The 15,207-nt window shown below is 42.4% G+C and overlaps 1 protein-coding gene across 1 annotated transcript in view; it reads left to right on the top strand.

The window, feature by feature from the left end:
* The window catches only part of LOC145418235 (MAM and LDL-receptor class A domain-containing protein 2-like), a 45,914-nt gene that overhangs the window by 2,534 nt on the left and 28,173 nt on the right, over nucleotides 1-15,207 (top strand). Inside the window, exons 3-9 of the mRNA XM_080286697.1 lie at nucleotides 1,393-1,509; nucleotides 5,263-5,461; nucleotides 8,939-9,057; nucleotides 9,946-10,061; nucleotides 11,712-11,887; nucleotides 12,381-12,530; nucleotides 14,270-14,414. Coding sequence (XP_080142823.1) covers nucleotides 1,393-1,509; nucleotides 5,263-5,461; nucleotides 8,939-9,057; nucleotides 9,946-10,061; nucleotides 11,712-11,887; nucleotides 12,381-12,530; nucleotides 14,270-14,414 — 1,022 coding nt within the window. The remainder of the gene's footprint in view (nucleotides 1-1,392; nucleotides 1,510-5,262; nucleotides 5,462-8,938; nucleotides 9,058-9,945; nucleotides 10,062-11,711; nucleotides 11,888-12,380; nucleotides 12,531-14,269; nucleotides 14,415-15,207) is intronic.

The raw sequence follows: 15,207 nt of genomic DNA, 5'->3' as shown, positions 1-15,207 counted from the left end.
ACACACACACACACACACACACACACACACACACACACACACACACACACACACACACACACACACACACAGTTATTCAAGTCACGCAGGCGAATACTAACCACATACTCCATCATACAAAATCACATATAAAAATCGTGTCTGTTTATACCATTCTAATACATTGTAAAACATTCTTCTGGGGGGGGGGAGTAATATAAGTGTGTTTGCAGCACTTCTAAAGCAAATAATAATAATAATAATTATAATAATAATAATAATGGATAGGAGTTTCTGACAATGTCATGCCATGAAACATGAATTATAGCATACGAGGTTTTTGAATATGTTGGCCAAGTACACTTCACGATAGGGTGTCTGTAGTGAAAGAAAGGTAAGTAAAGGCGTAAGTGGTGTGCTATCCATGTTTGTGTGTCGGAGTCAGTATATTCATCAGCAAGAACCAACTGGGTGTGAAAAAATAAAACATTATTAAAGGGCATGCACATTTTGAATGTCTGCCAGGATTTGGGTTTCGAACCCCAGACTAATCATAGAAACACAATGACACAGATAAATACATTGAGATGATCAGGCAAAAGACAGATCGTACTGTCCCTCCAGAACTAAATCCGGTTCGCTGACAGATTTAGGGACAGATATTATCAGATTAACATAGCTAGTATGATCCCTCCAGAAATAAAGTGAGTTCAATGACAGATTTAGATGTAGAAATGAACAGACAAAGACATGTAGCATAATCCATCCAAAACTAAAGTCATTTCATTACTTAACCATCCCATCGACCCTCCCCTTACAACTATAAACGGGGACTCCCACCAAACCAACACCCTTTTTTAAAACCGCTTATCCCTATGCAAATCACCAGTGTCAACAGCCCTACGGACACCCCACTAGTACACGCGCCACCGCCTCTTTATTATACGATAACAATGGCCCGGAAAGCGGTAACTTCCGGAGAAGCATGGACGGACGCGGTATGCTCGCTAGTAAATCAGGTCGGGGCTTACTCACACTCACTCGTACCTCACCGTCTGCACTGTAAACATTTTCACCTCTCCGTGTCAAGAGTTCGTAGTGTCGGATTTCGTCGTGTAGCACTGGATATCGTTGCGTAGTGTCGGATTTCGTAGTGTCAGATTTCGTTCTGTCGTGTTGTTGAAAGCTCGTACTGTAAAGCGTCCGTTGCATCGGGGTTCGTGGTATAAGATTTCGATATATCACAGTTCACTGCACAGTTCGTCCAGTTCCATCGGTATGATTTTTTTATACCTGTGTGGCTAATTAGGAAAGAAACCACACATTCCCCCATAATACCACAAGCAACCGCCGTCCCTGTCTTGTGCTGCGCTAAACACTGAACTAAACATCTGCTAAACCGTGAACCCTTAGTGTGATAGCTTGGTCGAGTGTGTACGTGTGAAAGGCAAGGTAGTAAAAATGAGTGTGAACTATATCATCCTGACTTTCGTGGGAATTGCGGTGTGGCTGCCACTAGTGTTGTCTGAGGTAAGGGACATATTAGTAAGCATATACGCACTTTCAATTTAGCATTCTACACAGTGCACATATCATTCACTAGTAAACTCACTCATGTACAAAAGCAACAAACTTAACAGCAGGATGAATTATCATAATTATTATATAAATGTCCTGCACTGTACGCCAAACTTTAACACTTAGTCATGATAACTTATGCTTCTCACTTAATTATATTAGTATGTCAACAACCTGTCCTTTTAGTTAAACATAACTGCCAGAAAATAAATGAAAAAAAAAAATCCTCAGTATTGGATAGTAAAACTTTTCCTGACTGCACATACGAATATACTAAAAACAAATTACACACAAGTAGCCTACTGTACATCCTCTTGCAAGAACTCATTTAGTTATCAAGGCGGGAAATACACACGTGCAGCACTCATAATAATTTATTTCATTTCACTTTTTTTTTTTTCTTAACCTGTGAAGAGCGAATGATTCATCTCTCTCTCTCTCTCTCTCTCTCTCTCTCTCTCTCTCTCTCTCTCTCTCTCTCTCTCACTACAAACAATTTCGGCTACTGTTACCACTTCCAAAATTACGAGTGTCATTAACATCACAACCGCACTTATCATCATCATTTCACAGCTGCACTTTCCTCCGCTTTATCACTGTCATAAACGCTGCTACCACAACTCACATCATCCAATCCTATGTTGCCCCAGCAGGAGCGTAGGAGCCCGGGGCTAAGCAAGTTGGTCCTGACATTTAAGATGAGAGTGACCATCCTCACTCATTTCTGAGTGGCATTGCATGAGCAATAAACACCAACCACTCCTTGGATATAAACCTACACAGGCTCATTCCGACTGGAGCGCCTTAATTACCCACTAAACCACCAGGCGCCATAGTTTGGTTATATGGTTACCACCCGGCGTAGTAAATGATTTCCTGGTGTGCAGAAAACCATTTAGCTTGTCACTCAGTGTAGAGTCACCCATAGGCAGAAGGAAGAGGAAATAATGAAAGAAAGAAAGACAGAAGAGGAAGTGAAAAGCCATCTATAGGCAGAAGGAAGAGGAAAGAATGAAGGAAAGAAAGACAGAAGAGGATGAAAAGAAGAGAGGAAAGGAGAGACACTCGAGAGCAGCACTACATAGAGTGATTGGATGGTGAGCCCCCACCTACCACCAATATATACAGTATATATATATATATATATATATATATATATATATATATATATATATATATATATATATATATATATATATATATATACGAACTCACATTATGGGACACACACACACACACGCAGTCATCAATTAATTTCTAAGAATAACCCCTTCAAGCCGATGACGCATCTTCGATTGTTTACTATCTCTATAGATTTTTACTCAGCTTACAAGAGATATTTCAAGAACTGGATGGATTAGATAATGCTTTCATTTACCTTTTTACAATACTAGGTGAATAAAATCACCTGGAGTTTGCACGAATTCAGTATAAAAAAAAAAGTCATCGTAGTGAAGGGTACATCCGTGCCAACTTACACCTACTGAGTCTGCTGATACATGATTCCAACACTTGCTCAGTGAGTCACCTTCCCCTCGTGCCCTCCCTTTCATCCACGCAGAAAGAATCACACGCGTAGTTCTATTCACTTCACCCCGTCCTCCTCCTCCAATACCATCCACCTCGCCATATACTGTACATTTTCTCATCTATCCCATCCCCACACTCACACATCCTCAGTCATCCTTATCCTCCCACCCACATTCACCTACCCCTATCCTCTTACCCACATAATCTACCTTCTCCCTCGTCACATAAGTCTCCCTCACGCATTTACCCATATCCTCTCCTTCACACAGACTTTCCCTCATCATCTCCCCCTCACGGCTAAATGCTCCCGCATCTTCTCCCTCACACATTTACACTCTCCGACATCCTCTTCTCCAGTCACCCTCCCTTCTACCCCTCCCCTCTCTGTCTCTGTCTGTCTGTCTCTCTCTCTCTCTCTCTCTCTCTCTCTCTCTCTCTCTCTCTCTCTCTCTCTCACGTTTTCCCTCCCAGAAATTCTTACACTGTATGAGATCACCCGAAATCTAAGTTGTTGCTGTTGTTGTTTCACTCTCTCTCTCTCTCTCTCTCTCTCTCTCTCTCTCTCTCTCTCTCTCTCTCTCTCTCTCTCTCTCGCCTCAGCAATCTTCAGGTAAATGCCAAGCACAGACGTGTAACCTGAACAGGTACAAGTGGCTGCGCTGTGTAGAGTACAGCTGTGCATATTCGCTAAACACACTTACTAACGTGCGAATTTCCATGTCATATTTTTTGTTTTATTCTGCAAAGTACCGGCAGTTCAATTAAAACCAAAGTAAACTTTTAATTATTACCTTAGCTGGAAATTCAATAAAAGCCTAAGCAATACACAAGATAATAATTACATTTTGTAAATACTGTACAGGTATATAGCACATCACTCTGTAATGTACTACAGTGAAATTAAGTGCAGAGATTCCTTGTACTTAACTGTCCTTCGTAATAAAATTTCCTTGTCTGTCGGTAAGAACTGAGTACAGAGCAGCTTCGTATTTTCTACCAAAAATTAGCAAGTTCCCATTTTCGGCACATATCCATTTCAGTGCACACACACACACACACACACACACACCATATTGGGCTACCTAGAATGAAGCACCTTTCATATGAAAATCCTTAGGGTTTTCACACACACACACACACACACACACACACACACACACACACACACACACACACACACACACACACACACACACACACACACACACTCGATTTCTGTTGCCCTCAACTCTCGTCAGTCGATGTTAGTTAGTTAGTCTCATTAACTCTCCTCCTCTTACTGACTCCCTTCAACCTCTGTCTCTTCGCCGCACTGTTGCATCTTTATCTCTTTTCTATCGCTACTTTAATGGTCACTGCTCCTCTGAACAGTCTGCATGCATTCCTCCACCTCTACGACGGGCGCGTAGCACCCGTCTAGCAGCAAACTCTCATCCCTTTTCTGTCCAACTCTCTAATACAAGAGTTAACCGTTACTCCCAATCCTTCATTTATGCAACAGGTCAACTCTGGAACTGTCTCCTTCTGTCTGTATTTCCTGCTGTCTATGATCTCCAGTCTTTCAAACGCAGTGTGTCCAGGCATCTCGAAATGAATGGATCTTGAATTTGGCTCTCTCTTGTATTTTGTTTTTCTCTTGGAGGGAACTCTTATTGTGGGCTCATGGCCTTTGGTTCCTTCTTCCTCACATTAGAAAAAAAAATTAGAGACAACTTCAGTTTTCATCAGTCCTCTGTTCTCAGCTCCCTCCCACGCCTTCCCCTGAATTCCAAGGGGTCCAGCTGTGACCTGCATTTTCTTGCCATTACCTTTTCCACCTCTGCCCTCACCACGATGCTAAGACTACTGACTCTCTCCCCTATCATCATCCTTTCCCCCAAATAATCCCTTCCCGTTCCAACCCTGTGTCATCCCCACAAAACCCCTGCCCTTACCATCAACCTTCATCCGTATCATTATCCTTTTCCCTAACACCCCTCTGTCCTTACCATCAGCTTTCTTCCTCCCCAATACCCTTTTCTCAAACAGCCCTCGTCATCGTCCATATTACAGAACTTCTCTCTATCAGCCCCCATCTCTCACTACATTATACGTCTCCTTAACCGATCACTAGATCTCTACCCTCATCACCAGCCCTCTATTATCATTACTGTAACCCTCTACCCTCACCATTAGTTCCTTTCATTTACCACCCCTCTCTTCGCCTCCTCTTTACGCCTCCCCCAGGATGCAACAGGATGTAAATTCACGACGTCTACTTGCGAGCTGTACCTGAATGCGTCGCGGTTCGGGCATGCGTCGTGGCGGTGGGGAACGGGGGGGACCTCTGTCTACCTAGGGGGTCCCCCTACTGACGCCGAGGACAGCACTTCAGGTAGAGCAAGAATGATTTACAGTAAGAATATTTAGAAATATCTAAGAGGTGAAAAGAGTAAGACAGGGTGGAAGTGAAGTTAGCAGGGGAGTGAAAGATAAAAATGGTAGATTACTAGTGGAGAAGGGAGAAAAAGTGAGCAGATGGAGAGAACACTTTAAAGAATTGTTGAACGTGGAGGATGGAAGTAATGCGAGTATAAGTGGCTGGGGAATGGCTGGAAGAAGGAGGGAGGTGAGAAGACAGGAAGAAATCAGTAGGATAGAAGTTGTGGAAGCAATGAAGAAAGTTAAATCAGGGAAAGCCCCAGGAATTGATGGAGTGTGTGGTGAAATGCTGAAGCATGGGGGAGAGATAGTAGTAGAATGGATGTGGAAGATGTGCAGATTGGCCTGGGAGGAAGGTAGAGTCCCGGAGGATTGGAAGTCAGGTATAATTATTCCCTTGTACAAAGGAAAAGGGGAAAAAGAAGTGTGTGGTAATCATAGGGGCATTTGTCTTCTTAGTATAATAGGAAAAGTGTATGGTAGGATACTTATTGACAGAGTTAGAGAAAGAACAGAGAAATTAGTTGGAGAAGAACAGGGAGGCTTTAGGAAGGGAAGAGGTTGTGTAGATCAGATATTCATTCTCAGATCTTTAGTGGAAAAGCTTCTAGAGAAGGGAAAGAAGTTGTATGCGGCGTTCATGGATTTGGAGAAAGCATATGACAGGGTGGATAGACTAGGATTGTGGAAAGTGTTAAGAATATATGGAATAGATGGGAAGTTGTTGAATGCTGTGAAGAGTATGTACGATGGTGCGAAGGCTGCAGTGCGTGTGGATGGTGAACTAAGTGAATTTTTCTCTTTGAAAGTTGGGTTGAAACAGAGATGTGTCATGTCTCCATGGTTGTTCAATCTGTACATGGATGGGGTAATAAAAGAGGTACAAGGTAGGGTAGTGGATGTTGGAGTGGCCCTGGTGAGAGAGGATAGTGTTTGGAAACTCCCTGTACTGTTGTTTGCAGATGATACCGTGTTGTTGAGTGAAGACGAAGGGGAGCTGCAAGGCTTGGTGGATGAGTTTGACAGAGTGTGTAAGAAACGGAATCTAAAGGTGAATGTAGGGAAGAGTAAAGTGATGGTCTTTGAGAGAGGTGAAGTCAGTGAATGTACAGTGAGGTTGGATGGTGAGGAATTGGAAAATGTGAGTTGTTTAAGTACTTGGGTAGTGTGATGAGTAAGGATGGAGGTTTGGAGGGTGAAGTGCTTGAAAGGGTACAGCAGGGAAGAAAGGTTGCTGGTTCTTTGAAAGCAGTGATAAGAAACAGGGAAGTGAGCATGGAAGTGAAAAAGTTACTACATGACAGTATTGTGATACCAACTCTAACGTACGGAAGTGAAGCTTGGACGTTGTTGGAAGGACACAAGTCAAGAGTGAGAGCCGTGGAAATGAGTTATTTAAGAGGAGCCTGTGGAGTCACATGGAGAGACAGGCTGACGAATGAGGTTATAAAGGAGCGTTGTGGTGTTGATGTGGATGTGATAGGAAGCGTTATGAGGAACACACTGAGGTGGTTTGGCCATGTGGAGAGGATGGAGGGTCAAAGACTAACGAAGAGAGTGTATGTGAGTGAGGTGGAGGGGGAAAGAGGGAGGGGGAGGCCGAGGATGAGGTGGAGAGATGGGGTGGAGAGGTATATGAGAGAGGGGAGTGTGAGTTGGGAGCAGGGGAGTGAAATGGCGGGGGACAGGGCGACTTGGAGGCGATTTGTTTGTGGCCACCCCAAACGGGATTGAGGCGTCTGGCAAAAAAAAAAAAAAATATTCACTCAGATTAGGCTAAGTTACGTTAGGTTAGGTATCGACCGATGCAGAAGACAGCACTTCAGGTGACTGACAGAAGTACTTGGTTTAAATAATGTCTCTACATATATTTTAGCTTAAGATAATGGACGAAAAAAATTACCAGTCATGAAAATTTGTGAGCTCAGATTAAAAAAATTACTAATAAAGAAAATGTGCTCACGAAGGGAAGAAAAGCGATACTGATCATGAAAACTGTGCTCAGGTACAGTGCTCAGAGACAAAATAAAAATGGTACATAATTTATGTGCTCAGCTGTGGATGGAAACAGTACTAAATAAAAAACGTGTGTGTGTGTGTGTGTGTGTGTGTGTGTGTGTGTGTGTGTGCTGAAAGTGAAGGAACGATACTAATCAGGAAATATGTGTCCATGTGGGAAAGAAAAACACTGGGAATGAAATGTTACTAGCCTGATCAAGAAACTATCTATGGTCGGTTGAGGAAGGAAAATGCTTTAATGAAAATCCCTGTCTCAGGCGACGAAGAAAAACGGCACTAATACTAAAGTATATGCTCATGAGGGGAAAGAAAACGGTACCATACTCTGTCCACTTTTACGTAGCATTATATGGCATTGCTCTATCTTGAATACTGAGCTGTAATAAGTGATTTACATTAAAATACGGTACTATACTCCATTTCACTGAGTCTGGCTCCATCAGAGATGTCCTCAGCACCTGTAGCATTGATAAAGGTCCTCAGTAATGGATATACTTTTTTGTATTGCCTTTGTATACTGGTCCTCAAGGTAATAAATACAGGTTCACCTAGTGCAGAGGATTTACATGAACACTACAAGCGTTGAGGACATCGTTGATTGTGCCATACTTCGTGAAATGGAGTAAAGTCACGAAAGATTGCTTTTTAAATCATGTAAAACCACGAAATTAGATCATGCAAAGCTACAGAATTAAAGCATGTAAAGCCATTGCATTAAAGCAAGTAAAGCCAAAGTATTAAAACACATAAAGCCACGGTATTATAAGTATGTAAAGCCATATTGTTGAAGCACATAAAATCATGGTATTAAACATGTAAAGCCATAGTATCAAAGTAAGAAAAGCCGTAGTAATTAAGCATGTAAAGCCTTAGTATTGTCTTATTTTGACTCTGAGCTACGTGGAACAAGTTTTAGACAGACAAAAATCCCCGCCACGTTAAAGTAAACGAACTATAACCCCGCAGATAGAGGCTATGTACTGAGATGTAAACTACGACACTGTACCCTTTTTACTCTAACTTGGCCCAAAACTGCCATCTCTGCACCTTGAGTACTGAGTTGTAACAATGGATTAATGTTAGATAATGATGAGAGTCAATGGTATGAAAAGGATGCAGAGCCACGGTATTGTCTTATTCTGACACTGGGCTACATGAAATATTCTAAAAGAACGAAAACCTCCACAAGGTTATAGTGAATAAACCATTATCCTGAAAATGTATACGCTCGTATGCGAAATAAAATTTGACACTAATGATAAAAAATGCATGTGTCTTACACTGGTTCGGGCTGGCCAAAGGACAAAAATATATGCTAAGTTAAAGTGAATGAATTATAATCTTAAAATGTATGTACTAAGATGTAAAATAAAGTACGACACTAATGGTATAAAATGTATGTGTTTGGTAGGCGGGTATGGGTTAGCCACCGTGACGGACATGCTGAGTTTCAACCAACCCAGGACAGCGTGGATGTTCACAAAGCCTGCGGACGCCACGGAACCTCAGGGACGATGTCTTAACTTCGCTGTGAGTATGAGGGTGTGAGTGAGTTGCTGTGAGTATGATGGTGTGAGTGGGTTGTGGGTATGATAGTGTGTTTGGGTTGTGAGTAGGGTGCTGTTAGTAGGTTGTTGTTAAATAGGGCAGTGTGGGCAGGCTGTTGTAAGTGATTGTGAACAAGGTGGTGTGAATAAATTGTTCTGAGTAGGGTGCTGTGAGTAGGATGTTTTTGAGTAAGGTGCTGTTAGTAGGGTGTTTTTGAGTACTGTGCTGTGAGTAGGGTGCTGTGAGTAGGTTGTTAATTGTGAGTAGGGTGCTGTGAGTAGGCTGTTGTGAGTAGGTTGTTGTGAGCAGGGTGCTGTGAGTAGGGTAATGTGAGTAGGTTGTTGTGAACAGGGTGTTCCGAGTAGGTTGCTGTGGGTAAGATGCTGTGAGTATGTTGCTTTGAGTAGGTTGTTGTTAGTGGGTTGTTGTGTGTTGGTTGTTGTTAGTGGGTTGTTGTGAGTAGGGTGCTATGAGTAGGTTGTCGTGAGTAGGCTGTTGTGAATAGGGTATTGCGAGTAGGTTGCTGTAAATAGGGTGCTGTGAGTAGTGTGTTGTGAATAATGTGCTCTGAATAGGCAGTTGTGAGCATGGAGCTGCGAGTAAGTTGCTTTGAGTAGTTGTTGTGAGTAGGATACTATGGATAGGCTGTTGTGAGCGGAATGCTGTGAGTAGTATGATGTGAGTAGTGTGCTGTGAGCAGTGTGATGTGAGTGGGGTGCTGTGAGTAGGTTTCTGTGTGCAGGGTGTTGTGAGTAGGCTGTTGTGAATATGTTGTTGTGAGTAACTTGTGAGAAGAGTGATAAGGTGGTGATGATGATGATGATGATGATGATGATGATGATACATCTGTATATCCACTCCCCACCTCAGTACGCAGTGGGAGAGCTTGGCGTGCATTCGCTGGAGGTGCTGCTGCTCACCTTCACTACGGACAACGTAATTGAAGCTCTAGACAACGACAGCCTCCCCCTACACTACCGCACCAGGCAAGGCTCTCACGGTGATGTGTTCGAAAGTTCGACATGTCTTTGCTGACTGGCAATGAAAGGTGCAACCTGAACTATTTTTCATATGGTTGGAATATAACGCACACAACAAAAAGACAAGAGAAGGAAGGATACTCTGTCGCTTTGAGAAGGAATGAGAAATATGGAAGGGTACAACACAATGCTGGCAAAGGACTGTCGGTGAACTTTAGCTCATAGCTGCACTTAGCTTACTATGCTTGGGGTTATTGTTCACATAATGCCACCCACGGAAGACAGACAGGTTATTATTGCCTTAAATGTTTGGACTGGGCAGCCTAACCCCGGGTCTCTACGCTCTTGATGGGGAAATAAAGGTGTAATGCCATAACGAAAAAAAAAAAAAAAAAAAAAAAAAGCTCGCGTTGCTCTCACATGCCCGATACGAGTATGTTCGGGAATGAAGATCACCATGAATCTATAAAATTCACTCAAAGGATTCTAATAATTAAGATGAGGTACACAGGGTGGTCCATCTGTGCTCTTCTTCCACTCTGCCGGGCGATTTCTCGTGTGCTGAGGTGACGGCTATCAGCGTTATTAGTGTTTACCCTGCAACAGTTAATTGTTATCTAATGACGTATTTTTAAAATTTATTATTTTGTTATCTCCAGACGATATTATTCCCGTTAGAAATTACTTTTGAAACGGGAGGGGTAAAATATAGCCTTCACTGACTTGCCGCGCTGCCTTCACGTGGTGGCACCGATATGACCAGCCAGTGGAGATGCCTGGATATACAAATGACCCTCAACTCCTTCCATATTCCCTCAAAGTAGGAGGATGAGCTGCAGGAGGAGGAGGACAGCTCCAACCTACAGTCCACTGGGTTCACATTCAGTTGAGTCTGGGGTTGTAGTTACTACTACTGTTAACTTTTCTATTAGGGGGCTCTCCTAAACTGAATCAAATAATTTGGTAACAGTAAATATAACCTCGAAAAGGACGTGGTTCATAAGTATCTATATCCCTATGTGTGCAGTCTGGACCCAGTAATATCCTACCCCAATATTTGAACCTGTCACTGAATTTGGCATAGGTTCAATCCTTGCTATATTTCTGTCAGTGAGAATTCGTATGGGTATTAGAGAGGCACTAACATTGGTCTGGGCAGTAGTCATACTATTTCATTTTGACCTGGCCAAGATTTTTCGTCCTTTTGCAGCTTATTTCTAGTAGCTCTACAACAGATTATGATACTGCTATGGTTATACATCGTTTCCACAGCAGCTCCTTATGACTCCCACCATATTCTAGTATCTGTTGTTACGGCTCAACATTTAAGATACAGAGATGGCAATTTTAGGCCAAGTTAAAATAAAAAGGGTATAGTTTTTATTTTTCGGTCACAGGAATATCTACAAGTACAGTAGTTACCGTTCAGAGGAATGACCCTTTGATTCCGGGTGAGATGTCTTTTCAAGAATATTCCTCCTGCTACAAGACGATTTTGTTCAACTTGGGAAAATCTTCTAGTATTGAAGAAATGATCAAACCCCACTAGTCTGGGAAGTCTATCCTGAGCTATAAATAATGAGAAATGGGACTAATAATAATAATAATAATAATGACATCACGTGCTCAACGGATTAAAATGAGCACTTGGAACAGGGTGATGTGGGAGCACCCAGCCACGACCAACGGTGCCTGGCGTCAAGCCCACGTCACCTTCTCCACCATGGACACTCACATCCTGGTGTTCTCAGCATCGTACAATACCAGATTCACCAGCCACCGAGGTTATGTGGCCGTGGATGATATTGATTTCACCGACGGCCCGTGTGAAGGTAAAGTCTCCTGTTTTGGATGCAGTTTATAAAGTACAGCACTTTCATTGTGCAATTCCAAGCATACTTGATCACTTGAGAGTATTGGAATGCAAGGAAACTGAAAATATCAACACTGATAATTTTTGTCATATTAGCACAAATGACGTTTAAAATTGACAGATATCGTGTGAAAATACTTTTGACAATATATCAAGTACTTGCTGAACAGTATTATACGACCATCTGGCCGAAAATAAGTACGATATCAGAGACCGTCCATCTTTTCGAAGTATTTGAAAAATTGCATATACTCGTATATGTCCTTGTTTATGGCTATATCGAAGCATAATATCGTTCTGCGAGTACTTGATATTATGTCAAAGCTGTTTTTATACGGTATTCATCTATTTTAAACGGGATTTATGCTAATAATACAAAAGTTAGTGTCAACATATTTAACTTTTTTGAAGCCCAAAACTCGCAGGTCATCAAGCAATGCTCTTGTCCCCAGACGACTGCATGTTCGACGTGGATCTGTGCACGTGGAACAACACCGATGTGGATGACGAGTTCGACTGGTCTGTGGGTCGGAGCAGCGGCAAGACGGCTACAGGGCCAGCCAGGGACCAGGCAGCCTTCCTTGACTCTACCATCATCACCGGTGAGGCTCAGATAAGGTCGCTGCTGTACTGACAAAAAGGTCTCAAGCTGCCTTGCTTGACTCTAACATCATCACCGGTAAATCTCAGATAAGGTCACTCTTACAGATAAAAAGGTCCCATGTTGTCTTTCTTGACCTTTTTCTTATGCATGGAAGAAGTGACCAAGGCCAGGAGCCCGCAAAATTGTTCCCTCCAAGAAAAAACAAAAACAAAAACAAACAAAGGCTCGTATCAGGTCAGTGGTACTGATAAAAAGGTCCTGAGTCGCCTTCTTGACTCTAATGTCATCACTGGAAAGGCTCATGTAAGGCGAATGGTACTGTTAAAAGATCATTTCAGGTCACCGCTACAAAGAGAAAATTTAAGGTCATCTGTACTGATAATGCCAGTAACCTGGCTGCCTAACTTAGCTTTAACCCCAACGATAAAGTACAAACAAGGTCGCTGCCACTGATAACGAGGTCCATGAGATTACTATCATTGTGGGTAAGGTGGCGATAGTTACCAGTACATAAGGTATAGGAGCAATAAAGTCATCCTTATTTTGGACATGACAGTAATGTCACCAACACTAGGGGTACGGAAACAATAAATCATAAACACTGTCGATACGGAAACGGGTATGGTAACAACGACGTCAACATTTTCGGGGGATATGGAGGCATGGTAGAGATAATGTCACCATTAAGAGGATGTGATAACGATAAGGTCACCATCGTAACAGATATGGTAACAATAATGTCTTCACCATTACCTTATAAGGGCAAAGGATATGGTGAACTCTTCGACAAATATCTTTTGTGGTCTACAGTGATAATGGATTAACATTACAAACTGCGATATATTACTATAGTTCCTTCACACTAACATGGTCAAGGTTTTTATCCTTTTGAAGATTATTTCACACAGGTGAATGGCAGAGTAGTACAATGCCACAGCTACATCCTTCCCATATCACTTATTCGTAACTAGCATCATATTCTAGTGTAAATCTATTACAACTCAGCGTTCAAGATGGAGATATGACGAATTTAGATCAAGTTACAGTAAAATGAGTATAGCTAACTACAACCTGGTCTATTCTAACTGTCGCTGGAAACTAAGGAACGAAGGAAACAAATCCCCCGAGCGCTGCAAATATGCTGGCTGCAGCTTGTAACATGACAGCCTGTGTGAAGGGTGGTTTTCTCCTTCCCAGTTATTTAATCTAATTATGTTTCGGAAAGTAATCGAGGAACAACAGGCCAGAACTGATACACGGCAGTTACATACAATCCACTTTCACAACAAACAAACTGCATTTCAAATTTTACTGGATGACTCTTACTTTACTACATTCTACATCAGTGAGAATACTATACAGAAAGTATGTAAGATGAACTATTTGCTTTTACGACTGCTCCACAATGGTTATCGACAGAATCGACCGGAGGTTTTAAGGAGGCCGGTAAGAGCTTGAGTACTTTGAGTAATTACTAAATATTCATTTGCAATAGCTTTTCCCTACTGGACAGTGTTACACTGGCGAAGACAGTAATTACATTGACTGGATCCAAGATGTGAAGTTGCATATATTTCACCAATGTTTTCTAAGTTCAGGAATAAAAGTTTGATAATCTTGGGAAAATGAAGAGCAAATCCAAAATCTTGTGATCCTGATTATGCAATACTCCGTTTCTGAAACACATACCTCACATGGAGTAATATGGGATTGGCTGTTATTTTCCCCCAATGTCAGGAGGGTACGCGTATATAGATAGCGGCCCTCCCCGCCTGCCAGAAGAGAGGGCCAAGTTAGTGTCAAGAGAGTTGGAGGAATCATCCACACCACGCTGCCTTCGATTCTGGGTCAACATGAACGGAGGAGGACTAGGACATCTCAGGTAAGGGGGAAGAGGGAGACTGAAGGAGAGTGAATGGTGGAGGTAGGAATAGGGAAGGGGAGTAGAAGGAAGAGGGAAGGAGAACGAAAAAGGAAAGGGAAGAGGAGAAAAGAGGAGAGGTGTACATGTGTGTGAGAGAGAAGTAGACCGTAAAATGAAGAAAAAAAGGATGGATGACAGAATGAAGTAGATGAGAAGGGCGCAGAGGAGTAGAGGGAGACAGGGAATGAGAATTAGATGAGAGAACGGGTCAGATTAGTGTCAAGAGAGCTGGTAGAATTTCCTCCACCAGGCTGCCCACTGTTCTGGGCTAACATGAACAGAGAGGGACTAGGCCGTCTCAAGTAAAGGCTGGATGGAAATGGAGAAAGAGGATGGAACAGTACTTAGGAAAGGGAAGGAGAACATAAGATGCATGGGGAATGCAGAAATGTGGAGAGGGAGAGTGATGGAAAAGGGAAAGAGAAGATGGGAGTAGGCGAAAGGAGAGGGAAACGGATGGGAAAAGAAATGGAAGAGGAGTATGGGAAATAGTAGGCGACGATTATTTGTTGAGAAAAGGAAGAGAAAAGAGTAAGTGTGCTGAGGAGGATGTAATGTAATAAGAGGAGCAGAGGAAGAGTAAGGAATAAACGAGAAGAGCTCAATAGTATAGCAGAGAAGGAGTAAAGATAAATGGAAAGAGGCAGATGGACAGAGGTCATGGGAAGAGGAAAGGGTGAGTAAAGAACAACCGTGAAAAGAAGGCTGACACTGCAATTCTAGAGCAAAGAACGGGTAAAGGATAATTAGG

Source organism: Coenobita brevimanus, chromosome 14 (assembly GCF_032717465.1).
Source record: "Coenobita brevimanus isolate Jiangsu-jjx chromosome 14, ASM3271746v2, whole genome shotgun sequence".
NCBI lineage: Eukaryota > Metazoa > Arthropoda > Malacostraca > Decapoda > Coenobitidae > Coenobita > Coenobita brevimanus.
This window is presented reverse-complemented; position numbering and strand designations above follow the sequence as displayed.